Source organism: Crocodylus siamensis, chromosome 5 (assembly GCF_052110815.1).
Source record: "Crocodylus siamensis isolate JL-2025a chromosome 5, ASM5211081v1, whole genome shotgun sequence".
NCBI classification, from domain to species: Eukaryota; Metazoa; Chordata; order Crocodylia; family Crocodylidae; genus Crocodylus; species Crocodylus siamensis.
In genome coordinates, this window is record NC_143399.1 from 165,443,026 (window position 1) to 165,470,726 (window position 27,701).

General features: G+C 40.8%; 1 protein-coding gene across 2 annotated transcripts; it reads right to left on the reverse strand.

The window, feature by feature from the left end:
• Positions 1–82: 82 nt before the first annotated feature.
• On the reverse strand, positions 83–27,701 carry MIOS (meiosis regulator for oocyte development). 2 transcript variants are annotated; one of them, XM_090046948.1, is made up of 11 exons: positions 27,566–27,701; positions 25,369–26,737; positions 23,843–23,941; positions 22,635–22,892; positions 20,475–20,644; positions 17,700–17,765; positions 16,281–16,439; positions 12,083–12,235; positions 10,157–10,361; positions 6,193–6,322; positions 83–5,008 (listed from the first exon to the last, which is right to left on the reverse strand). In XM_090046948.1, exons 2-11 carry the CDS (start codon positions 26,663–26,665, stop codon positions 4,912–4,914), a joined length of 2,634 nt encoding a protein of 877 aa, XP_089903074.1. In that variant the 5' UTR covers positions 26,666–26,737; positions 27,566–27,701; the 3' UTR covers positions 83–4,911. The 2 variants fall into 2 exon arrangements, with proteins under 2 accessions (XP_089903074.1, XP_089903075.1); XM_090046949.1 differs by lacking the exon at positions 27,566–27,701 and adding an exon at positions 27,129–27,549.

A 27,701-nucleotide genomic window follows, 5' to 3' on the forward strand; every position in this document is an offset into this window, starting at 1 on the left:
TCTAGGTGGAGAGAGGTAGGAACCTAACTCTACAAAATATCCTGGTTCTATTAACACAATTTTAAATAAGAGTTACATGAAATAGATTACTACACTGCTGTTTATTGTACATGTATATTGTAGCCTCAATTGTCTGTCAAGTCCAGCAAACAGACTTAAAATTTTGCCAAAACTTACATGCTTAAATTCATTCATGCAAAATCAGTAGGATGACTTACATAAGTAAAGTATGTTCAGCCTTATTTGGAAGGATCAGGGATCCATTTTTGTTTCTGTGATTGGCTGATTTAAAGCACTTTAAGAAGCTATTATTGTGAACTTGGAAATGCACCACTTACAATGTTGCAGAAAATAGCATGCTATCCACAACTTTGAAACCTGTGCCTCTAGACAGCACATTTTCCAACTTCAGGAAGACGATGTTGAAGCTTCATGTGTTGGCACCAAAACAACTTGCTAAAAAAGCAATGTTGTTCTATTTTACTTCATGCCTGGCTATAGGAGAGTAACAATCTCTGGCCAGCATGCGAGACTGGCCATCCAGTTATAGTGTGCAGCAGCAGCAAGGCTGCTTTAAACCAGGGGTGCTCAACCCTTGACCTGCAGGCTAGATCCTGCCAGTGGCCTCAGCATACTGGATTGGGCACCTGATCTCAGTGCAAAGGGTCAGACCACAGGGACCAAACCCAGTGTGGGGGCCCAAGAAAGGGAAGTGTTAAGCCTTTGGGACCCAACCCCAGCATGCTGGGATTGGGAAAGGGTGGTCCTGGGATCATGGGGACCAATCCTGACAGGAAGGGAAAGGACCCAGAGACCAATCCTGGCATGTGGGGGCAAGAGGGAGCGGCCCATGGACTGGCCCTGCCCCACTCATCTCACCCACAAGGTGGAAAGGTTGAGCATCACTGCTTTAAATCAAACCATGGATAAAAATACTCATCAAAACCTGGATCCCTGATAATAAAAAATATCGTATCTATGCAAAGAACCTTGTCTGCCCTCATCAGAATTTGGTACCACAAATTGTTCTTCTGGAACTCTTCCCCTAGCTGTTGCTATTTCAAGGTGAATCTGATGAGTAAACAAAGGATAAATATTTACAGAGAAACAAATGGCGTAGAAGAATTCACTAGATCAAACAGCCTATTTGGAACCAATTTAATTGGAAGTTGCACATAAATGTTATGGTAGGGTGTTCTTCTGTGATATCAACAGAATACTGAAGGACAATTAAGTAAGAGACTGAAGTAGTAATTCAGGCTAAAGGAACAAATCAATAGACTAAACTACAACTCTTATTTTAAAACCAGCACAGAAGAAACAATAGTAACATGATCTGAATGTTAAAGTCGTCACGCTTCTTGTGCTCTATTAAACGTATTTTAAAAAAGGATACACATTATCCATCTGCAAGCTTCAGAATCAAATCCACAAGCCAAAACTCATAATTTTACTGGATCTACTACTAGTAGGGATCTACATTCTTAGGAATTATGCAGAGGACCAAAAAACGTAATCTAGTTTCTGAGAAGTACTGGAATTTGAAACAAAATGCATGGGAGTGACTAAAACGCATTCAAATGAGTACATGTTTACCCCAGATGTAGATGATATTGAAGATCAGTAGTTGTGGAATAAAAATACATCCTTGTCATTTTAAAATTCTTGTAAAATGAAATGTAAACATGATATCACTGATTCTATATAAGAAAAATAGTACGTTACATGGTATTTTACAAGCACTTTTTTATATTTATTAATAGAGCATATTTCAACTGGAAAAGTTCTGTCGATAAGTAATAGAAATGGTGAAAAATATAACTGGACCAACAGAAGGAAGTATTAGCTGATAATAAGGAAGACCTTAACTTACCCTTGTAAGAAAGGCTTTGTACCAGTGTTTGTACCTTTTTAATTTTAGTTTAAAAATAAGACTATCAATTAGGCAAGCATTTTAGAGTAACTGTATTAAGTACATGATATTAATAGGTTCCAAAAGAAAACAAGGTATATGATGTATCATATACAAAATTTACAGGGTAATAGGTTTTTACCTTCAGTCTTGGTACCAAACACAGTACAACACTTATAACCAGTTGTATTTTACCGTATATCCTATTTTCAAACACCAATTTCTTTTCTCAAGGAGCTGGCGAGCGTCATAGCCCAGCCCCTGGCACGGATCTTTGAAAACTCCTGGCGCTCTGGTGTAGTGCCCAAAGACTGGAAGAAGGCCAATGTGGTGCCGATCTTCAAGAAAGGGAGGAGAGTGGATCCGGCTAACTACAGGCCCATTAGCCTGACTTCTATCCTGGGGAAGATCTTAGAAAAGTTTATTAAGGAGGCCATCCTTGATGGACTGGCCCAGGCTAACATCCTAAGGGATAGCCAGCACGGGTTTGTTGCGGGTAGGTCTTGTTTGACCAATCTCATTTCCTTCTATGACCAGGTGACCCATCACCTGGACAAGGGAGAAGAGATTGATGTCATATATCTTGACGTCAAAAAAGCTTTTGATCTGGTATCCCATGATCACCTCTTGGCCAAACTGGCTAGTTGTGGCCTTGGCTCCACCACGATCCGCTGGCTGGGAAACTGGCTCCACGGTCGGACCCAGAGTGTTGTAATTGATGGCAGTCACTCATCGTGGTGCCCTGTGACCAGTGGGGTCCCTCAAGGCTCTGTCCTGGGACCCATACTGTTCAACATCTTCATTAATGATGTGGACATTAGAGTCAGGAGTGGACTGGCCAAGTTCGCCGATGACACCAAACTTTGGGGCAAAGCATCCACGCCAGAAGATAGGCGGGTGATCCAGGCTGACCTGGACATGCTCAGTAAATGGGCAGACGAGAACCTGATGGTGTTTAACACCGAAAAATGCAAGGTTCTCCACCTTGGGAGGAAAAACCTGCAGCACCCTTATAGGCTCGGCAGTGCTACGTTGGATAGTACTACAGAAGAAAGAGACTTGGGGGTCATCATTGGCCACAAGATGAACATAAGCCTGCAATGCGATGCTGCGGCTAATAAAGCGACCAAAAAGCTGGCTTGCATCCATAGATGCTTCTCGAGCAAATCCCGGGACGTCATTCTCCCCTTGTACTCGGCCTTGGTGAGGCCGCAGCTGGAGTACTGCGTCCAGTTTTGGGCTCCACAATTCAAAAAGGATGTGGAGAAGCTTGAGAGAGTCCAGAGGAGAGCATGATCAGAGGTCAGGAAAACAGATCTTACGATGACAGGCTGAGAGCCATGGGACTCTTTAGCCTGGAAAAGCGTAGGCTCAGGGGTGATCTGATGGCCACCTATAAGTTTATCAAGGGTGACCACCAGGACCTGGGGGAACGTTTGTTCACCAGAGCGCCCCAAGGGATGACGAGGTCGAACGGTCACAAACTCCTTCAAGACCGTTTCAGGCTGGACATAAGGAAGAATTTCTTTACTGTCCGAGCCCCCAAGGTCTGGAACAGTCTGCCAGCGGAGGTGGTTCAAGCACCTACATTGAACACCTTCAAGAGTATATTGGATGCTTATCTTGCTGGGATCCTATGACCCCAGCTGACTTCCTGCCCTTTGGGCAGGGGGCTGGACTCGATGATCTCCCGAGGTCCCTTCCAGCCCTAATGTCTATGAAATCTATGAAATCACAGTACTGGCAGTGATATACCACTTTATTATATCTTCAACTATATGTCGATACGTAGGTGTCAACCTTGTTATTTTTACTAGTAAATAAAGCACACCTTTCCAAATAAATTATCCTCACCACCACCGCCTATCTCAAAACAAACTTCTTCAAACTTGTATGCTTTTGTTGTGAATTTTGTTGCTTTTAAAAAAAGAAAAACCATGGATAAAACACTGACACACTGACTAGATCCAAGCATAATATAGCAAGGTGACATTCAATCGCTCTCATGTGCTATTAATGAATTTTAATCCCAACTAGCAAAAGACCTCTGAAACAAGTCTTAAATCAAAGACTTGAAACTGCAGATCTAAAAGTTTGCTCAATGTCCATTAGTGACCTGAATCACAATTTAAATTAGTGCATTTTACACTTTCTTTCTAGAATATCTTAAAAGTGCAGCTACACCCTGTTTTTCCAGTCTGAATACTCAAACCCCAGAAATACCTAAAATTCATATGGGGTCCAATAATCAATACTTCAGCTCAAACTGATTTTTACAAAGCATGGTGGAATTTGAGAATCCTTTCATAATAATCAGAATTGACCTGTATTCTATACACCACTTTTAGGGACTTTTTTATTAGAGAAATAAAAAGGGTTGAATTAAGAATTACCATTCAAAATTGCCAGACGTGTAGTTAAAGCCAATAAATAAGACTTTAACTTGCACTGATACTACTGTCTTAGCATTAAAAAAAAACCTATGAATACAGAAAAAAAGTAGAAGCATCTTTTCTTCAAAACAAAAATCCATAGAAAATATTTCAATAGTTGCACTCTTCAATACAGTCATCCTTTGCATTTAATGAGTAGTGATGATGAATCAATCCCCAGCAAGACTCAAGTATTTTCTCAACAGCCTTCAAATATCTATTTGAAAAGAGAAAAACTTCCACCAAACACTTTGTGATGCTGGCTCACATTGAATGGAAGTCCCAAGGACAGGTCAGCATTCTGCTGAAAATCTCCGTGAAGAATGCTTTGAATTTCAGCAAAGCTTCTGCAAGTGTGTCTGGAATGAACTACTTCAGCCCACTTATAGGCATATTCCAGCAACACCTGGCTCTATGATGCACATCAAATCTATTAACACATCAAATTGCTGATTTGATAGCAATTTCATTTTCCCAGCATAGAGGAGTCATGAGAAACTTGTGCTGGAGGTATGTGTTTAGGTTGTGAAAGACATTAACAAAGTCCAAATTTGAAGTTCTAATGCTTTATGTCTGGACAATCTCTGCTGGCACAAGATTCCCTGTTGTATCCAACTGCATACACTTACATGAACATGCAGAAACTGGGCACTCGGTGTGGTCCCTGGATGAAAAACAAAATTGGGAATTATATGACTGTGAATGGGTTTGTTGTTTCACTGTTGTATTTCCTAAGATGAAGTGTTCATCACAGATTTACAGCACAGATCAACAGCAAACATACTGTGCAAGTAGTAATAAAGAATGCGTAAAATGGCAACTCAAGCAGATGCATAATAAAAATTTTAATTTATGCAGGGGAATTCAGGATGGTATGACAAACTGGGCTCAAACAGCTCCATAATAAGTACTAATAACAGAGGGGTAAGAGGTCATCTGGGAGATATGACCCTATATGATACATAATATGGAGCGAAATTTGCTCATTGTGTCTGGCATGGAAGACTTTATGCAACATAAAGTATCTTGAAATGCAACACAAATCAACTCAGAAGCTTATCCTACCCAACATACTGTATCAGGATTCAACTCCTGTCACAACACAACCTGAGAGTATATAGAAAGGCAAAAACTTAGCCTTGTGTATCACAAGGTAAAAATAAAATTAGGCAGAAAAATCTAAAACCAACACTAAGGCAAAGAGTAATAAATGGCTTCTCGATCACCATAACTATCATAGCCTTTGCTTCAATTTTAAAACTCTTCAGTTTGGCAGACTGTTTCCTGAGGTTGAAAGTTTCCCCCTCCCCTAGAATACCCCTGAAAGTAGCTTTGTTCCCCATGGGTATTCTCAGTTTCTATGTCCGTTATCATGATAGTTCTCTCCAAACTTTTCCAGAAAGAACCCACAAATAGCACAACTTGTTCAAAGACAGCCATGGAAAAGAGAAAGACAGTTCAGTTTTACATCAGTTTCTTAACATGGTCTGGCTTTCATGACAGAGGAGCTAGCAGATATTACTGGGTGTAGTGTCTGGGAATCAGACACTGCTGATTACTCCAAATCTCTTTTGTGTTGTCTTAAGAAGAACTGGGTCTATTGACTAATACATACATTTTATGCAAAAGCCAGCATTAATACATTATTAAGTTCGATGCAGAGTTAAGGTTAAAATCTCAAACTTTAGCTTTGCTCCTCTCTGCATGTGCCTTAAATTATATTTGATATAAAATATTTAAAAAAGAAATAAAACATCTTACATAAGAGTACAGCCAAGGAGGCACATGCTACGTGGCACAATATACATCAATTAAAAGAAGTTAAAATATTGTAATTTTGTAGTTTACCTGAACCAGCTGAGCATGTGTCCAGCATGCCCACCATGCCTACAGTTGTGGCACCAAGTAAACCAGTTGTTGAACTGGGCTAATTTCTTGTCCTTGCTAAGGTCCACCTTTTCATCAGATTTGGAACCTCCTAGATATAGACAAGACATTTTCATTCATTACATTTTATTCTTCCACACTGGTACTTTACATGCTCTGTTAGCATGCATAAGCCAAAACAAACTTGATTTAGAAAGATAAATCAAATGATAAACTTGTATAAATGATAAACTTATATAGAAAAAAAGACAGCATCATGAGAAAATAAATGAAAGGTATTTAATCCATTATTCTGTGCCTAAAGCTTTAGCATCTCTCCCCCACATGATATTTTTTAATTAAGCCTATAAATTTTTGGTGTTACTGGTTGTGAATTTTACACAACTTTGAGACAGCCAGATAACAGGATTTGTAAAATTTCTTCCTTAAATAGCCTGTGGAAGCATGCATGCAAGCAACACATTTTTATTCTATGAGTCACTTAAACAAATAGGGAATCAGCAAAATGACTAAGTGGAAGGGTAAAACAGGCAACAGAAGTACAGTGGTTAAACTACTGTTTTAGCTCCTACAATCACAGTGACCTCAGGATGCATATTAATCATACATAAATATATAATACAATCTCTTTCAATACAGCTGTATTTTCTATTTTATTTAGTTTATTCCAAGTTTCAAGCATGATCTGCTTTCCTAGACTGCTACTTCAGATCCTCATACTAATAAGCAACATCACTGTAAGCTGCAGAATGAAAACAATTTCACAAAAAAGTTACAGATACACTAGTGAAATAAGCAGGAGAGATGTGTTCATTTATAGCAACACAATATCATATTCCATAGCCTTATCACAACACTGAGCTATAAACCCAGTTACTGACTTTTATAGCATTTGGCAGTAAGACTGACAAATGCTATAGACATCAAATAAACCTCATTTATTTGCTAATTAGCTGTAGAAATTTTTCCAAAACCATTGTACTGTTATACAGAAGAGAGAAGAGGAATGAAATAAACTCAGACTTTAAATTCCTATATGCACATCATTTTCTATACAAGCACTACATTTCAATTTTCAAGATATGAATCAATTTTCACAATGTCTCCCATGGATAAATTGTCTAGGGCAGTGGCTCTCAACATTTTTTGACTCAAAGAACTCCTTGGAAGATGCCAGCTCTGAGTTTTTACTTGTTTTATTACCTTTCAAAAATAATAGAGCAATTCTTCCATTGCAAAGTACTCAGAAAGACTGCAACAGGTCAGGATATTTTTGACACTATGGATTTCTATTTGACATCATGTGTAGGTATTTGCACAACTAACAATACTGATATTGTGTTTAAAAGGATCTCATGGCACTACAGAGTGCAGTTACACCCTGGTTGAGAATAACTGCCTTAGGGCAGGGCTTAGTAGCATATAGCCCATAGGCCAGATCCCATCTGTGGAGGTGAAGGGTTTTGCTTATGCTTGTGACCATACAAAGGCTGGGCAGCTTCCAGCTGAGCTTGTGCTGCTGCCACTTTTCTCCACCCTCCCGGCTCTAGTCCAATGTGGATTGGATGGTTCTGGTGGCAAGTCAGCAGTGGGGCCTTTGCCTGCACCAAGAAGCTGGGAGCTGCGCCCACACCATCATCACTGTTCCCAACTCCCCACTCTCCATCTGTGGGGCAGATGCAATGTTCAACCAGTGGAGAGCTGTGCTGGGGCTGGGCAGCCTCCAGCTGTGCCCATACCACATCCAAGGGAAAGGTAGAGCAGGGGCCTGAGGGAAGCAGCAGTGGCATGGGCACAGCTTCCAGCTGGTGGGGAACTAAGCTGGAATCAGGTACCTGTAAGTTGTGTTCATGCTGCTGCCACTTCTTCCTGCTCCTCTCACCCTTTTGAGTATAGCAGATGCAGGTTGCAGCTGCCCAGACCTGATGCAGCTCCTCATCAGCTGGAATCTGCATCCATGCTGCTGCAGCTGGGGAGCTGGAAGCAGCAGTGCAAGTGTAGCTCTCACACAGATGACTTTGGTGGGGGCACAGGGAATGCACCTCACCCACAGCACATTATGTGCCACTGAAGCCATCCAGCCTGCAGCTTGTTAAAGGTTGTTGGTCCCTGCTCCAGGGTATAGGCAATAATCCACCTAAGCTAACTGGGAATAAAATGCTACAGGAAGTATTTGGGCTTGGGCATCTAAGCAGATAATCTGGCCCGATGTGCCTTCTTCCACAAAGATCCTTACCCACCTATCTTTTCCTGGAATTTTGTCCCTAAGCACAACATTTTCACAGTCCAGAAAAAAAAAAAAGAAGGACCCCTAGTACAGACATACCTCGGAGATATTGCAGGTTCGGTTCCGGCCCACCCCAATAAAGCGAATATCGCAATAAAGCGAGTCACATGCATTTTTTGGTTTCCCAGTGCATATAACAGTTATGTTTACACTATACTGTAGTCTATTAAGTGTGCAATAGCAGTATGTCTAAAAAACAATGTACATACCTTAATTAAAAAATACTTTATTGCTAAAAAATGCTAACCATCTGAGCCGAATGGCACCGATGGAAAAATGGCGCCAATAGACTTGCTCGACGCAGGGTTGCCACAAACCTTCAATTTGTAAAAGCACAATATCTGCGAAGCGCAATAAAGCGAAGCACAATAAAATGAGGTATGCCTGTACACAGGGATGCGAGTAACTTGGGTTCAAGTACCTGTTCTGGGCTGATTTGGAGAGGCACTGTCCCACAGCCCAGAGCAAGAGATACCCTCCACTCCCTGTTATGTCAGAGGTCTTTTGGGCAGGATGCATCTAGTTTAGGTGTGCTCTAAGTATACCTACAGAATCAGGCCCTGGTAACAAGAGAGGCTGCCTAGCCTGGGAAATCTGCTTTGCAGGTCTCTGGGGCTTCAGCTGCACAGACTCATTTGCTGCAGGCCCCATACCCTGCTCAGGTCGTCTCTGATCGGTTGCCAGCAGTACTTAAAATGATGGACCTAAACATAGGCACCAACTTTTATTTTTGCCTGGGGGAGGGGGAGGGGAAGCTAAGATGATAGACATATGGAAAGTTTTACACATTTCAGGTGACAGTCCTCTTCCCAAGGGGGGCCAGGGCCCTCAGACCTCCATGTATTTGGCACCTCTGGACTTAAACACCTAAAAAAAGAGGCAATTAAATTTCTTGGTAACTTGGGAATCTGGGCCTACATTGCCACACTTCAATGAAGAAGTACAAAAATATATATGCACCTTCTTTTTTGATATATTTTCTCTTCTCAGATCAGTTTTAATCACAGCTGTAGTATTTCTTCATCCTACACTTGTAGATTTGTTAGCAATAATGAATTGCTAGTATTTTATTATTTCAGAAAAAGATGCCTATGCAAGCTGTAACTCCTGGAGAAGACTCAAAATGGTAAAACCTGATTGTAGACAGCCAAGTTATACAAGGGCTCCAGGACAGTGCCTAAGCCCTGGAGAGGGATGAGTTTTAAGCAATGTTTTTCCCTGTAGTTTTTCCTATTAGCAAACTTGAATTAATCCTGCTCAGCATGAATGCTATTTATTTATTTTATTAATGGTATAGGGAACCTAGACAATCAAGCTGGGGTAATGGATTCCACTAGGTGGAAGGTGCCTATAGATGTCAAAATGTACTGCCCTGTGTGGCCCAAGACCTTTTGAGAATCTAATCTTTGGTACTTCATTAGTACCGAAGAACTAAATAACAATATTTTGATATCTGACAGCATATATAATTATCGCATTCCATACAACTCCTTTAACCCACCTATGGAAATCTGGAAAAACTGTTACATTAGAAACAAAAACATTTGCAACAGAATGTCTTTTAACAGGGGCTATTAATGCTACTTTTAATTAGTACTGATTTTGATATTAAAAATATTTCTTAAAATTATTCCATACCTGGACAACTGGAAACTGGTGTGCCCATATTTATAAGGCAAAGTGCACAGCGAGGAAGAGGTTTGCGACAACCGGGGCAGCTAGTAACCTTTGACTTGGTGGGTGAGCCACTCACACCATATTGACTAAAACCCCGCCCTTGATGAGGTATGGCTGAACAGCTGTAAGATATTGATTTCCCACAGAAATTGCAACTCACAAACACCTACAGCAATTAAGTACAGAACAAAAGCCAAAATTAATTAGATAATATTGATAAGGCACAACAGAAAAAATCCAGTCTCAGCATTCACACACAAATAAATCATCACAACGAAAAAGCCTAACATCTTATCTACAACAGAAAGTTAGGCTAAATAAAGATAGTCAAAAAGCCTGAGGCTGAATTGATTCAGTCTTTGCAGGTTAGCTTAAGCTGCAAAGACTGAATGAAAAGCAAAGGAACAGACATTCAACTTTTGATTCAGGAAACTCAGCCGCATGCCTGCAGTGGCTCAAGCCAGAAGCCAGGTGGCACTAGAGCACAGCTCTCTGGTACAGCCAGCATGGGTTTTGTGTGTTCACTTTCTCTTCCTGGTGCCCTCACGGTCTCTGGAATTTGCAGTCCAGACTCACAGCAGCAGGACTCTTTAGGCTTACTCATCAATTTCTCTTCTCACTTCCAGATGCCTCTGCGATTTATAGGCCCAAGGGACAGCCAGCACCCAGTAAGCAGGGCAGGGCAGCTCTGTACTCAGGGAAAGGGAAGTTTAAACCCCCTCTCTGGCCCCAGCCTCCAGAAGGGGTTTGCTTTGGGGGGGGGGGTATAAGAGGGTAGTGAGCCACCCAGGGAGGCCAGTGAGCTAGCCCTCACTGGTCCAGCTAGGGAGCAAAGGGGCAGGGCCAGCCCTGCTCTCTGGAGCAAACAGCACAGTCCAACCCACGGCTGCAAAATGCTGGGATGTCGGTGGACTGTGATTTAACTTGAACTAGGAAGGGGTCTGGGACAGAAGTTTTATACACTGGTTTGACCCAAATCAGTTAAGTCTGATACTACATTCAACCAGTTTATCTTAAACCAGCTTCAGCCATTTTTAAATTGGTTTATGTGCACTGAACTTCTATTTTGTTACAGGTTTAAACTAGTCTCTGATCACTTAAACCTGTTTCTGTGTAACTTCTGTCCCTAGTCTTTCAGAACTGGGGTTTCAAAGAAATAGTGTATATTTTTGTAAACCTGAAATATGTATCTTGTAGGACTTCCCTTTCCTATTCTTAGCATAATGGGAATCTTAAAACAATGTCTATAGCCAATTATGTCTTAAGGAAACCTGGTGATTTATCATCAAACACAAATGTTTAGCTACACACACTTTACACAATACAGAGAAATTCAGGATTTTTTTCATAAATATCTGTCACTGTTCAACTATCTGTTCAGAATGAGATGGGTGTTGAGGTAAGTATACTGATAATTTTTTTTATTATTCTTTTCAGTAAAGAATGAAACAATCTGCCTTCCTTTTAGAGAGTGCTGAAGATCAAACACACTGGAAGGCATGCTTCAAAAGTTTTAGAAAAGAGTGAAACAGTTCTAATAATTGGAGGGAAGAGAGCCTACTTTAAGAAAAAAACTTGGCAAATGTTTTATAAAGAAATTGTCATATTTTTCTATCATCTAATATGATAAAAAATTACCATCTTGATGGTTAATCTCCCCCAAATTACTGTTTTCCCTCCTTCTCATGCCAATTACTTTTAGAAGGTATTTATGGCTACATTGCAGGTTGGTCCTAAAACTAGGTCTCCCTTTTGCAAAATTTGTACTGATGGAGGCTAAGGTGCAGTTAACAAGAACAGGTAACTTATTATGTTAAAGGTACATATCTCCTTTCTGTGTGCATTAGCTAGAACTGATCACAATATTGAAAAATGTTATATACATACCTGGGCTAAAGGTTTTGAACTGGGATCCAGCTTACTCCTATGAATATCAAACTCTGCTCGTTTATGCCAGAACCTCCAAGCATCCAACAAATTTCTGTAGTTCTCAATCCAGTATTGAACCCTCTCATCCTTAAGCACATCTGATGGGGAACCCTAAATTATGGGGAAAAATCCCAACACACACACACACAGAGCAAGTTTATACAATTATTTGTATACCAAAAGTACTACAATGCAATATAACCTTAAACAAAAAATTCAAGATTGTCTATTGTCTTAGTTTAGATTAGAAACCATCTTAAAGATGGAAAAAAATGAGTAAATATAAATGGTCAGTTTTCAGGCTGGAAAGATATAAACAGCAGAGCCCCAAGGGATCTGTGTTGAGACCACTGCTGTTTAACATATTCATAAATGATCTGGAAAAGGGGGTGAATTGCAAGATGACAAAATTATCCAAAATAGTAAAGTCCAAGGCAGACTGTGAGACACAGCAGAAAGGTCTGGGACATTTCAGCGAATGGGAAACTAAATGGCAAAAGCAATTCAACACAGAAAAGTGTAAAGTGATGCACCTGGGCAAAAATAACCTGAAATCTACCTACATTATGATGGGCTCTACATTAGCTGCTACCACACAGGAAAGAGATCCAGGAGTCACTGTGGACTGGTTGCAAAAAACATCAACTCAGTGCTCAGCAGCCATCAAGAGGCAAACAAAATGTTAGGGATTATTAAGAAGGGAATTGTTAGAACTGAAAGTATCATTATGTCCTTTTATAAATCCATGATGTGTTCACACCTTGAATAACTACATCCAGTTCTGGCCCCACACTTTAGAACAGGATACAGAAGAACTAGAGAATGTACAGAGGAGAGTAATAAGGTTGATTAGTGGTATGGAGGGGTTTCCAGATGAGAGACTATTTAGAAAACAGACACTTGAGGGGAGACACGATGAAGATTTACAAAATGCTAAACTGCAAAGAGATTTACACTCTCTCTCACAATACAAAAGTAGGGGTCACAAAATAAAACCAGTAGGTAATAAGTTCAAAACCAACAAGACGTTCTTTTTTACAGAGTGCGTTATTTAAAGCCTGGAACTCATGGCCACCAGATACTGTGAAAGCTGACAGTTTGACCAGATTCCAAGAAACAACTGGACAAATTCCTGGAGGAAAAGGGCATCAGTAGCTGTTGAGCAGGGGAGTTAGGGACACAGCCTCTGAATTAGAACATCCAAGACTTTAGATGCTGGAGGCTGCAAGTAAGAGAGGAAGAATGGAAAAAACCCTGATCATACCCAGTTCACACTCTGCTACTGTCTGTCACAGGTTACTGGGCAAGATGGACCTATGGTCTGACCCCATAAATGGCAATTCTTATATTCTTATGTTATTTGATAAAATCTAAAACCAATTTCCAGACATGAATTCTGCACATGAAGTACCCATTCAGTGACTGAAGTATCTTCTTGCCCTATGAAGTTACTATACAATATTAGTATTCTGTCCCACCATTTGTGAGAACATTTTAATTCATAGTCTATATAACCAGCCATGGCAAATCAAAGTATGCTTTAGCATTTGCATGCACATGCCACATTATGAAAATATTGATATGATCCCCACTAATGGAAGCTTACATTTTAAGTAAAGACAGCAAAAAGGACATTGAAGTAGTACATCAGGCAAAGGGGAGAGGTATGTTAAACAAGGTATGAAAGCACAGGTTTTTCAAATGGTTCTTGAGGTAATAAACAATAAAACCATATTTCCATTTTGCACATTGTTATGTGATAGCAGAACATGGGAAAAGGGGATGTGAGAAAGGATCTGAAGGGGGCTGGGAGCCAGCATAGCACACAGCCCTCCCACCCCCCAAAGGACACTATAAATGTGGAAGTAAGCCTACAAGGGGGCATGTAATGAGATGACTAAACGCAGTAAGTCATAATCCTGGTAGGTCTTGAAAACTGCATTAATATCTCTCCTAATGCTTACATCTATTGATCAGGCTGAAAATGCCCATACTGTAACGTCCCCCATTCCACTGGCTCATTTTCCCAAAAGAGCTTTACAAGTCTTTTAAAATTTAGGGGAAGAACCTATCTATCTATGGGTAGGCATGAACAATAGTGAATGGTAGCAAAGGCAACTCTGCCAGCAAGGTCTAGAGCAGGGGTGGGCAATTATTTCAGATAGAGGGTCACTCAAGTTTTGGTGAGCTGTTGAGAGCTGCACATGTTAAATCTTTCAGAATATATCATTTTAACAAATTACAGCTAAAAAACCCACATGCTAAAAATCAAATATTAGAATATATTTTATTTAAAAAAATGATTTTTGTCCTGATTTATGTTTTTGAGAGTAGTGTATATAGAGGCAATTGCATAATAACTCAAAACAGTCTTCATAGATTTAATAGATTTCATAGACATTATGGGCTAGAAGGGACCTTGCAAGATCATCGACTCCAGCTCCCCTGTCATAGGCAGGAAGTCTTCTGGGGTCAAATGATCCCAGTAAGATAAACATCTAAACTTTTCTGAATGAGTCCAGAGTAGGTGCTTGCACCACCCCTGGGGCCAGTCTGTTCCAGACCCTGGACACTTGGACTATAAAGAAGTTTTTCTTTATGTCCAGTCTAAATCAACCTTCCAGAAGTTTGTGGCCATTAGACCTTGTTATCCCTTGGAGGGCCCTGGAACAACTGTTTTCCCAGATCCTAGTGTACACCCCTTGTATACTTATAGGCTGCCACCAAGTCTCCCCTGAGCCCTATGGGGCCGAAGAGTCCCATACAAGAGTCTTACTCTTGTACAGTGTGTGTGGGGTAGGTGGGTGTGTGTGTGTATGGGGGGGAGGAGGGGCTGCCCATGCCCTAAGTCCTGGGAGCCAGCTGGGAGTAGGTGGAGGGGCAGGAGGCAAGGGGCATGTGCAGCAGAGGTAGCCCAGGTGGTACAGGTGCAATCTGTTTCCTCACCTGCAGTTTCACCTGTGGCACTCCACAGTGGACTGAGGCCTGCCCTCTCCTGCTCAGGGCAGCCCACACCACATACCTACCTGTACCCACCAGACAGTACTGCCCCCAGTCACTGTGCACACCTTCCCGGTGAGGCTGCTGCTGCAGGTGCCCAGTTAATATTCAGTTCACCTCAACTTCAGTGGCTCCTCCTCCCTCTGCTGCACTGCTCAGGGAAGCCATAGGATGTGTGCTAGACACCACAGCCAGGAGGGGGAAACTGCAGCCAGGCAGCTGCTGTCCCAGTGTGCGGGGTTCCAGCTCCAACTCCCAGCTGCCTTTCATCCACCTGCAGGTGGCTGCTCACTGCATCAGGTGGGTGAAGTGGTTGGAAAGCAGCCAGGAACTAGAGCTGGAGCCCCACATGTTGGGCCAGGAGCCACTTGGTTGTAATTCCCCACCTCCTCTGGCTGGGCATTTGTCCTCATGGCTTCCATGCGTACCTGCTTCCAGGAACAGTGCAGGAGGAGGATCTGCTGGAAGCAGGTGGAGCTAACCAGTACCTGGATAGCTGCAGCCTCACCGAGAGCTGCTCCACCGGGAAGCTGTGCACACTGGCTGGGATGGTACCATCTGGCAGGTGTGTGGGGGGAGTGTGGCACGGGCTGTCCTGGGTGGGAGCAGGCAGGGCTCAGCTCCATGCGAAGCGCTGTGGAGCAGCCAGGCAGGATCCAATCAATTGGTGGGCACCTGCCCACAGGCCGAATTCAATCGGTTGGTGAGCTGGATCTGGCTTGTGGACCATATTTTGCCACCCTTTGTCTAGTAACAACTATAAAATAATTTCAGTGCTGATATAAATTGCTTTGAAGCAGGAAAGACACTGAGAATTTAAACACAGTGCCAAACTCAGATTTTGCCTGAGAGCTATATCATCATCAGACAACAGATGGTACATGTCTAAGCTAATGGAAAGGAAAAGGATCATTTCATCCCTTTTCCCTTCTTCTTCCCAGGAAATCTTTACAGTCTGGACAGTACAGTAAGGCCATCTGCCAGCTGAAGCCTTGATGCTGCATAAACAAGAAATAGCACAGAGCTTTATTTTCAAACTATGGGAACTTTTCTGTTCGTCTTACAAGATTTTATGCCCACAGTACTGAAGAAAATAGACGCAGTTTTCCAATACATAATAGAGTAATCTGGAACTACTTCAGAGAGATGCACTAACCTGCAACATACAATAGCTTGCTGTCTGAACATCCCCAGTTCTATCAACATAGCTTTCCATTAGGTCTACTCCATCTTTTGTCAGTCCTGTTAACAGGATTCCCTCCAGATTCCCAGCATCTTTCATTTCATTTGTCAGCTTCTCAATAAATCTATTCAACTGAGGAAGAAAAAGATATTAACTCAGTTTTCTGTTCATACTCTTCTAACATGAAGAGTTTTGCTTCTGGCAGCACCTCAATATTTTGATGAAGTTTTCCCCCAGATGAAGTTTTTCAACTAAAAGTTGGAATTTATGCAGAAAAAGTTAGTGTAAAATACAGACACATCCACTTCAATGAAGTAAAATCAAAATCCTGGTCGACATACTCAATATTTCCCGAAATAGTGAGAAAAAAAACAATAAGCCTCTATGTAGGTTCTGATTCAGTAATTTAAAAAAATCCTTTCCTACTGTTGATACAACCTACTTTATTTCCAAAATTGTATTTCATTTGAATCAATCCACAATATAAGTGTTTCCATCTATTTATGAAGAAAAGCTGTCAAAAGACTATGAATCTTAGCTGTTGGTTTCCAAATGTGTTTTGTTGTGGTACGACAGCAAACATTTTATGTAGTTTAAAAAGATTAGTTTCTATTACACATGGATGTTTAACTTAGATTTTCCTCAAAAATAGTTGGATGAAATAAAGACCTTACCTAAGTTTGTGAAATCAAAATAGCCTTCTTTTTTGCAATCTTAATCAGGTACACAAGCCAGAGAAAGAAGGAAACAAGACAACTACAAGATAAACCATGGAAAATCAATTCTGCGTACTTTGACCCAGTCCTAGCACATGACTCCATGCAAACTAAACTCTAATGCACTGAATGGGTAACCACCTAGACATAATTAGTGCATTATTGAAGTTTTTAATCATAAGATTCTAGTAAAAACATAGTGTTTTTTCAATAAAGATAACATAAAGATCTTATGATCTCATATTTCAAAATCAAGATCTCCAATATTTGGTTATCAACAAATATTTCTCCTAAAGTAGGTTATCCTGTTATGTTATGACATAGACACCATATTTTCTCAAATCCAAGAGAAGGTTCCCTCCCCCTCAGTCAGTATGGGGGGAAATGCCCCTTATCCTGAATTTGAGTACAAGACAAAGGAGGCAGAGAAGGAGGGCAAGCAGGTGCTAAAGCTCTGGCTTCAGCCCCAACCTGGGTTTGGAGCCACAGCTGCAGCCTCTGCCACCCCCATTTTATTAACACAGTTTAGTTTATTTCTTATTATTTTCAGGAAAATTACAAAATGAAGTGAGTCACTACTTCCACTATTCACCTTCAGCATTTTCTATAAAGATTTCCAACTAAATCATACAGAATGGCATACCAGGTCGTACCAACATTCAAAATACAGACTTACCTGAGCATCACTGAGGAACTTACAAGCAAATGCCACTCTGTCTCTTACTGCTACATTATTTTCATACTATGATGAAAAACAATAAAGAAAAATATGCTATATCAAAAGCGGAAGTTTCCAAGACATTCTTTTCAAAATCAGAATACTGTCTTATTTTATATATAATATTGTGTATTTGACATAATGCAAGTAAATGTTGTGTTTACATGCTGACATGAACTATTTCAAGTTCCAGGTGCTATTTTAATACTGTAGGTTTAACAATCAAAGCAAGACTGTCACAGCCAGGGTATTCTACCATAACATCCGAAAAGCCCAACTCACTAAATCACACTTTGATCTATTGAAGACTGGCAAATCACAGAGCACCAATTCATAGTCAGCATAAACGGCCAAAATTACCACCATGGAACCAGCGAGGGGAGGGGAGGAGGACCAGGTAATTGAGAAATACAGACAAGTGAGAAAAAGGAGGCAGAGGAAAATAACAGATGGGATGGAGTAACGAAGTGAAAAACAAGAATCAACAGTACAATTGATACTTAGTCCCTTTTGAACAAGACATTAAAATACATAATTTTCAAAATAATTTGTTACATTGTTTATTACTTGTACTACTGGTAGTAGATCATAGAAAACTAAGGTTGGAAGGGACCTCAGGAGGTCATTTAGTTCAACCCCCTGTTCAAAGCAGGACCATCCCCAACTAGATCATCCCAGTCAAGGCTTTGTCTATCCAGGTCCAAGGATGCAGAGTCCACAACCTCTCTGGGTTCCTGTTTCAATGCTTCATTACCCTACTCATGAGAAAGTTTTTCCTAACATTTAACCTAAACTTTCCTTTGCTGCAATTTGAGACCACTGCTTCTTGTTCTGTCATCTGCCATCACTGAGAACAGTCTAGCTCCATCCTCTTTGGGACCACCCTTCAGGCAGATCAAGGCTACAATTACCCCCTCTCCCCGCCCTCCCGGTCTTCCCTTCTCCAGACTAAATAAGCCCAGTTCTCTCAACCAGTCCTCTAAGGCACGTGTCCCAGCCCCCTAACCATTTCTGCTGCCCTCCAATTTGGCCACATCCTTTCTGTAGTGAGGGACCCACAACTGGACACAGAACTCCAGATGTGGCCTTACTGGTGCCAAAAAGAGGGGAATAATTACTTCCCTTGATCTGCTGGCAACACCCCTACTAATGCAACCTAGTATGCTATCAGTGTTCTTTGCAACAAGGGTGTTCGCTCATGTTCAGCTTCTTGTCCACTGTAACACCCAGGACCATTTTCTGCAGAGCTGCTGCTCAGCCAGTTGGTTCCCCAGCCTATACTGGTGTATGAGATTGTTCCATCCTATGTGTAGGACTTTGTACTTGTTCTTATTGAATCTCATGAGATTCTTTTTAGTTCAGTCCTCAATTCGTCGAGGTCTCTCTAAATCCTAGCCCTACCCCTCCAGCGTCTGCTACTCCACCCAGCTTGGTGTCACCTGCAAACTTGCTGAGGGTACACTCTCTCATCTTCAGTTGCTGATGGCCTCAACTGAGACCACTGAGACACAATGTGATGGGCACTATATATACAAAGCAGGAAAGTACCCCTGCATCAGACAGATTACCATGGAAACGGACAGCTTTTTTTAACTACTGGTATATGCACATACGCTTCATTAGCTTATTGTTTTGCTCTTTCACACAGACTAAAAGCCCAACTTAGAAATAACAGTTACAGATTAACTTGTAGGAGAGGCAAGGAGTTTTTGGGAGTGATTTTTTTTATTGGACCAGCAACACAAGAGAGAATCAAGACAGTGACACCCAGAACACCAACATCATTAACTTATTACAACATTCCCTATTCCACTCTAAAATATCTGTACTCTCCGAAGGCTTGACAGCTGATCCAACAGAAGATTTCACCCTGAAAAAACCCCTTGCATATTTTCTCAACCATAGCAGCTATAAGATCACCCTAACACACAGAGATTTCCTTGTACTTCATGAAAAAATAAACCCATAAACTTAGTTTAAGGTCATTCTGTCTCTGGACCTATATTACCACATATTGTCAAAACAGTTGTACAGAAAATAATTTAATATATGTAATACATGTTTATAACAAAGTAAATTTTTTATAAAATAAAATGGTTACAGAGAAAACAGATATTTCAAATATATTTGGTGATCTGAAGTCTGTCAAGACAAAAGAATTTGCTTTCTACTTTTTTTTTCCTTCAGGCTCATTTTGTTGTGCATCTGAGATATCCCCTCTCCTTAAAAACCCTACTCTCATTCTTGTATCAATAAATAATTCTCATCAATATTGTCAAAACAGGGAAGAGTATTTGGTCAGATCTCTTTTTGGTGGAAATCCTTATGTGTTTCTATGATGTAAGGAAAACAAACCTTGAGACTATTTACATTTCCACCTCTTCAATTTAGAAAATTACTATGTGTTTATCATCTTTTCCTTCAGTTTGTTTACCTCAATTTACTTTCTCTTTGCTAATTCATTTGAGTGTTTTTAGCTTAATGTGATGTGTTTGCTTTATTCTATTTTAATGTCCATAAATATCAGAACTTTTAAAAAAAAATAATCATTAGGAGGCTGCAACCAGCATTAGGAGGAAACCAATGATAAATCCTAATCTGAATAAATGCAAAAGTTTATATAAGATCCTCTGTAATCATTTAAAATACATTTAAATTACATTCAAGGACAAAAGTTAAAAAAAAGATAGCTTTTAAAGTTCAAAAGTTTGCTTAAGTTAAAAGGTTGCTTACCAAAACTCCATCGTATGAACCAGCCTCACTTGTCAGAAAAGCAAACATAGCACACAAGTAGGGGTTGTTTAACTGCAGTCTTAAAGTGCTGCACATTTCTCTCCAAAGGGAGTTCTTCTCATCTGTATAGCCTGATAAGGCCATTGCTACTACATTGAGGTTCAGATCACCTGAGCATTAGAAACAACCAATAAAGCACAGTGATTAAGATTTAAGAATATTGTCTTCCGTTTCCAAAAAGGGATGTTGATTTAAAAAAAATACAAAATACAACTGAAAACATCAGTTTGAGGTGAGTTCATCTGAATGAGTAATCCATAAAAGCATTATGTTTGAATACTCAGGGATAGGACCTCAGCCAAAGTGCAAGAACTTGTACAAACATAGTCCTGTACTCATTAACTATACCAGTTCTATGAAAATGTATCTTAATTTGCTACTTTAAATCATTCTGCTCAGGTAGACTAGTGGCTCAGAAATCCATATGACACAACAACTACCATTTCACAGTTTTGAAACCGGTTGTAATTAGTCATTGTTAAGTCTGATCAAGTACGGATGGATGCCTGTTTTGTATAAATACGGCATGGGTTATTGTCTAACAGTGATACAGTATGAAAATCTGTGTATCCAAACCACCTCCTAACTGCTGTCAGAAAAAACATCACTGTAAGTGTGAAATAATAACTTAAGCAAATATACCATGATTAATGATGATCAAAATCATAATTTATATTTGCAAGATGACAAAGTTAAGACTGCATTTAACTACGATTTTGAGTATACAGACAAACCCAGCAAGGGCAAAGAGTCTATTTCACCTACCCCATTATTAAATACATTTTTGTTCTGTACTGGAATAAAAAATACACTTCTGAACATTTTCATGGTACAGCATTATAATCTCACCACCTCTTTCTAGATGGAAAAAGTGAAGTTTTCCATTTACCTCACTCTCTCTGGTCAGAAGCAAGTGACCAGAATCCATCCTGGATCTCTGAAAATTGTTCAAGCTGAAGAAACAGCACATCTCGACTAAAATGCATTTCGTCCAAAATATTTAAAAAATCCTCCCTAGTCAACAGTCTGCAAATACCAATTGTGCAACTTCAGACTTCTGCTAGGAGCTCTGTACAAGGACAGCCCCGTGAAGACAGTGGTACTCTGTATCAGCTTGGGGAATCACTTAGGCACAGCACTCTGTGAGAATCAGGACCACAACATGCAGTTATTAAAGGGAGCCCCCCCAAATACACCAGGTTTTGACTTTCTGTGCATTTAAAATCTTTTCTGCATAATGTAATGATTTTCTTTTAGTGATTTTTTTTTTATTGAAGGTGATCCTGCCGCCGCCATACTCCCAGAACTCAGCATGCTGTGGTGCCACCAGTGAGACCTGTGGCATGGGGCTCCCGCCACTGCCGCTAGGTCCCAGCAGCTCAGTGACTCCCTTGCCCCACCCATCCAAATGCTTGTTCAAATGAAACATTTTGCTGCATCCTGATCATCAATGGATTTTTGCTACCTCAGTGGCACAGGGGGAGAGAAGGCTACCAGAACACATGGGGGGAAAAAAAAAAAAGGAAACTCATTCCCTTTCTATAATATCAAACTAAAATACAGTCTTACAAAAGACCATTCATCTTGAGATTTTACCAGATATGATCCCTTCTGAGACACTAGGAGGTACTAGTTTAATACATAAGAAATTCTAATTGTACATAGTAGGGCATTAGTACAATTCTAAAAAGAGCAAGGGATGGAGACCAATGACTTAATTAAAAGAAAGGAATCACAGACAAGAATCCAAGTACTAGCAGAAGGTCTAATCCAATGTTTCCCAACCTGTATGCCACAAAAGCATGCAGTCAGAAATGAACATGTGTGCTGCAGAATTTTGCCATGGCAATAAGCTACAATAGGTATGAGGATGGGGAATGCCTTAACAGGTGTTCCACAAAAAATTTTTAATGTAACCATGCCTTGGGCTGGAAAAGGTTGGCAAGCACTGGTCTAATCCAACCCTTACTTTAACTTAGCGAATTTTGTATGAAGCCCACTGATATCCAAAGATGTTACCATGGCAATGAAAAATGATCTTGTAGTATGGCAGAAAGCTTCCCCCCACCAAAAGTGAAGATATTATATAACAGTATATACCTTTTCCTGAAGAAGCTCCTTTATTTAATATCTGTATTGCTCGCCGTATATCCAAGTTGAAAAGTGCTACTGCAGCAGCTCGCTCCCAGTCTCCTTCTTGTTCCAAAGAATTTAGGAAGGGTTCTACATCCAAAGCTGTGCCCTTCTTTATCCATCCACAGAGCTGCAGGGCCAAGGATCTTTCCTCACTTAGGTACTGAATAATATCTGCCTGCCTATCAGATCCACTCCGACTATGCCTGAGGTTCTCTGTTGTTCCTGAAAACGAACACAATGTAAATTATTTGACATATTTATGAATTGGAAAACATAATCTTTAAATTCACTGAAAAATTACAAAACTGAACTTTGTAACAAACTTAACGCAATGTTCATTTTTGAGAAAGAAAAATCAAACTTAAAATGATAATTAAACAGCACCTATCTTATTACTAGCTCTTCTATTACTATTTTCAGCAGCTAAACATGTACAGAATCTTCCAAAACAAAAACATCTAATCTTAGTTCCAACAGACTAAATTAGACAGAAAAACAGGTGACAGAAAAGATGGAGACAATGAAGAGTAGGCACTTATTCAGCTGAATAAGTGCATGGCACAGAGAGGGTAATTTTACACATTACACACACATGTTCAGTACTTCTGTTTACATTATGTTGTTACACAAATGGAGACAAACACAAAGTCAGTTTAGCTATCACTACAGCCTCGTGTAGGAAAAATATATTGTAACAAGTTATGGGAAAATAATAGTTTAAGACTACATTTACACAGAATAAAAACGTTTGAAATGAATCTTTGTGACTTTTCAAGCAATCTCGCTTAGCTTTCAAAATAAGACATATCTAGCAATAGTACTCAAAATACAAGTTTAGTCCAGTATGGTTTCTCTAAGAGCCAACTAGAAACTATTTATGTAGAAAGTTGATGCACAAGCAGAGGTATAGAGCAGGGATTCATGAATGAATTACTCCAAGGCATGTACTTACAGCATATCAGCTGCTCTGATATGTATTCTCATATTCCACAGTAATTGAAAACTACCACATTGCACATTATGCCTCAGTGAAACATGATCCAAAGTGAACTCCAACAACTTAATAATTTTCAAATGACAACAAAAACCAGATGTCTCCAAAAAAAAAAAAAAAAAAAAAGCTTTTGTAGATGTGCTACAATGTAATTGTTATTAAGACACAATGTTCTTACCCAAAGATGACTTCACAATTGATTTGATGCCTGCGTAAACTAAGGGGCCTTTGTTCCCTGAAAGTTTCTGATCCATATCTTCAGTATACTGCTTCATAAGTATTTTCAGATATAGGAAATATGAAAAAGCCTTAAAGTTTAATTACAGGGAAAAAAGCCCCAATTGTTCAGCTTTAGATTTTATTAGAATAATCTTTCCACAACAAATATCATACTAATGCAGCAATGCCAAATGCATCTGACCACCTGGGCCTGACCCGACATGCAAGGCCAGTCCATAGGCCTGCATCATTTGATTCCCCACAGGAACTGTAGCAATTAACAGTGTCATCACTCCACTGCTGCCAAATATCTGGACCCACAGAGAGTTTTTGCAGGCCAAATGCCACAACTCTGAGAGCTGGATCTGGTCCATGGGCTATATCTTGGTCACCCCTGCACTATTTGTACACTGAAAGCAATATGCCAACCATGGCGGTAACTTTTAACAAACTGACATAACATACAGAATTCTGTTACTCTGGATTACTATTGAACAAAGTTTCCTTATCTACTAATTGTTTATAGGTTAACCAGGACCAGCTCAGACTGTGGGGTTCTGAGTCACAGTCCCCTCTAAAATGGAGAGCTGTACGGCACACAGAAATGACAATTCATACTATGTTAAGGAAAGGTGATGGAGAAAGAGACCAGCCCACTATTCACTGAAAAGGAATGAATGGAACACCACCCAACTGGTTATCTAACATCCAGGCATTTTCAAAGACCACAAGATTACAAACATAGCAACACACAGTTGTTTTTGGGAGCAGCTAGTTTTGAAGAACTTCACATGAGAGACAAACCCTTACTTTAGGTTTAGTATTATAACAGTATTACTGTGCTAGTGTATTTCCTCATTTAGACAAACCTTTAATGAAAGTAAGCGGGACAAGGAATATCCAGTTTCCTTTCTATTCTGCCAAAGTGATAGTTAAAAATATGACACTAAATGGACTACAGTTTCCATTTAAAAGATTATCTAACCATCTAAAAAATAGGCAGCATTCAGGGTACATTTTTGATCACTAAATATTTAGTACTTGTAGATTTTTCATCTTCAAAGTCCCTTTCAAATATCAGAGTTATCACAACTCAAGCTGAGGAACTGACATCACCAACAGCAATGGAAGAGTTACTAAATACAATTAAAGAAAAAAAGACAGTATAAACTAAACAAACGCTATTCTGATTATGCACATAGGTAAGCATATTTTGAGGTATTCCCAGATGGTTAAGGAGACAGACCTTAAAACATACATCCTCCAATAATTTTTTCCTATCTGCCTGAAAAGTAGAATTTTTGATTCCCTGCATTCCCAGTGTTCACAGAGTATTGCAGTGTCCCACACTATTTAGACTTCACACTATTTAGACTTTATGCTCTTTATGTATTTAATATACAACATAAATAGTTTACAGAGAGACTTGAAGGCTCCTTTGCAATTCCCTCCCTTTTCTATAATTGTTTACATCTGAAAGGATATAATGCAGAGTGTACCAAAGCGACTTCAGCTGAGGATCTTCATTTCCAGCTAGAAGATGATTTCTCCAGACCTGCTCAGTATCAAGGCCATACCTAGATAAAGCTCTCAGACGCATTTTGGTGGCTATATCTTTTTCTAAAGAACTAGCCTTTCCTTCCTCTGTGCATTCATACAAGTGTCGGCCACACGCCCACATTAAGGAAGTTACTGGACTCCATGCCAAAGAAATCCTTTCAAAGACAGTGAAGTCAGACATCGCTCTGTTGGGAGTAACAACTACCATTCGATTTTGACTTGTAGGATGCCATGCAAAGGAAGCAATGTAATTGTCACAGGGCTGCACACTTCTTTCAATGATTGTAGGTTCTGTTTCATCTCCAATAGGTGTGGGAGTATGCTGCATGTCATACAATCTAATGATGTTACTATCCCTGGTTAAAGTAGCTAGGAGTCCAGTTCTTGTTGGACACCATGCTACTTTTGTTAGGGGCTTTGGTTGCTCTGTCAGGGTCAAAACAGGTTTTTCAAATTTTCTGAGGTCCCATATGGCAACCTGGCCTTCATAGAAGGAAGCCACACGATCATGGAAATATGGGTCTACAGTTACCCCCTGGACAGCCTTAGTATTTACAAACATCTTTTGGCTTGTGTTCCTAAGGTCAAAGATAGCCAGGTTTCGGTGCATTCCAGCTAAAAGAAGCTTCTGATCCCGTGGAAGCCAACAAAGAGAAAGACAAGCGTCATTCTGTCCCAATTCATAAAGTGGCTTTGTGACTACCAGCCCTGCTTCAGTATCACCAGCTGAAAGTCTTAATTTCTCTGTGGCAACTGCAGTCTCTGGAGTATATTTGCTACTGATATCCCAAATCAGTACTGAAAAGTCAGCCCGGTGTTTATCTAGACCAGCAGCAAGCCAGTTACTGTCCAGTGGATTCCATGCTAGTGTATTACATTGTCGGGCATGTTTTGGGACAAATTCTTTGCCTATCAAGTCTTTGGATTTTGAGTTGTGATCCTGTCCAAGGCTGGTAAGAACAACTCTGCCATTGGCCTGTCCAACAGCTAGGAGACATTCCGGATCGTATTTAGGATACCAAGCCACACATTTCATGTACGGTGTGTCTGAGTTTATTGATAGCAATGTAGCTGTAGTTTCTTCTGACAATCGCAAGGATCCTGCTTTGGGTTCTGAACTCACAGCGGACTCAATGAGGTAGAGACTCAGTTCAGAATCACATACAACAAATCGATCAACATGGTGTGGAGCCCACAGAATATCAGGCTTGGAGCCGCTCATGCTTGCTGGACAATCAGCAGACCAGACTCAGTAGTGAAGGGAAAAGTCAAGTGACATCCATTGACAGGAATACTGTGAACAAAGGAATTTGTAACAGTGTTAGAAAATATAGACTCCTTCAACTGTCTAAAGCATCTTAAGAGGCCAGGACAAGTAGGACACAGTTTAGAGTTCTTTCTAATGCAAAGATTTAGAAATGTATGTTAGAGATAAATGGCAAAAGGTCTCCTGACATCACCTCAAGGCCCCATCTTCAACCTTGCCCTGCCTGCTATTGACATATATCTCCTGGGGGGAGGGGAGAGGGATAATCCATCTATTCAACCTTGAATTGAAAAGGAGCCTCACCACTTGTACAACCTCTCTCATATTACTTTCTTGTGTTTCTGTAAGAGACATGACACCAGAAACATTGTCCGGTTCATCTATCAAGGCTCTCCCAGCACACATACAAAATACTCACAAAGTGCGGGACAGCAAGAGGGTCAGTTCAAGCCTTAGTACAGTGCCAGGGCGGGGACAGGCAACTGCGCTGGTTTCATCAGCGCAGAGCAGCTAGAAGATAACTGAGCAGGGTCCTTAATACGATCTGGAGACTCGCCTCCCCCGAACAGCCCTGGCTTGGCCATGGGGCCATCGCACTTAGCACGAGACGCCGGCACCGAGCGCGCGTTTTGCTGCAGTTTCGCGCGGCCTCAGTGTAACCGGCGACAAGGCCTCTCGCCTGGTCTAGGTGCAGGTCCAGGCGGCGCTCGGCCTCGCTGCTCGGCCGTGCCCGTGCTCCGCTCCCCCACGGTAACCTCGGCAGAGACGCACCCGAGGACACCCCCGGCGCCAAGCAGGGCCGGCAGGAGGCCGCGGGGGCGGGGAAGCGTGGAGCCCGGCCCGCAGCGCACTCACCCTGCTCCCACCGGGCCCCGCAGCGCCGCGAAGCGAACGACAGACACCCTGAGCTACTTCCGGCTTGGGGCCGGAGGACAAACCCGCTACTACTTCCGGAGCGAGGGGAAGAGGAAATCCAATCTCCCCCTTCCGC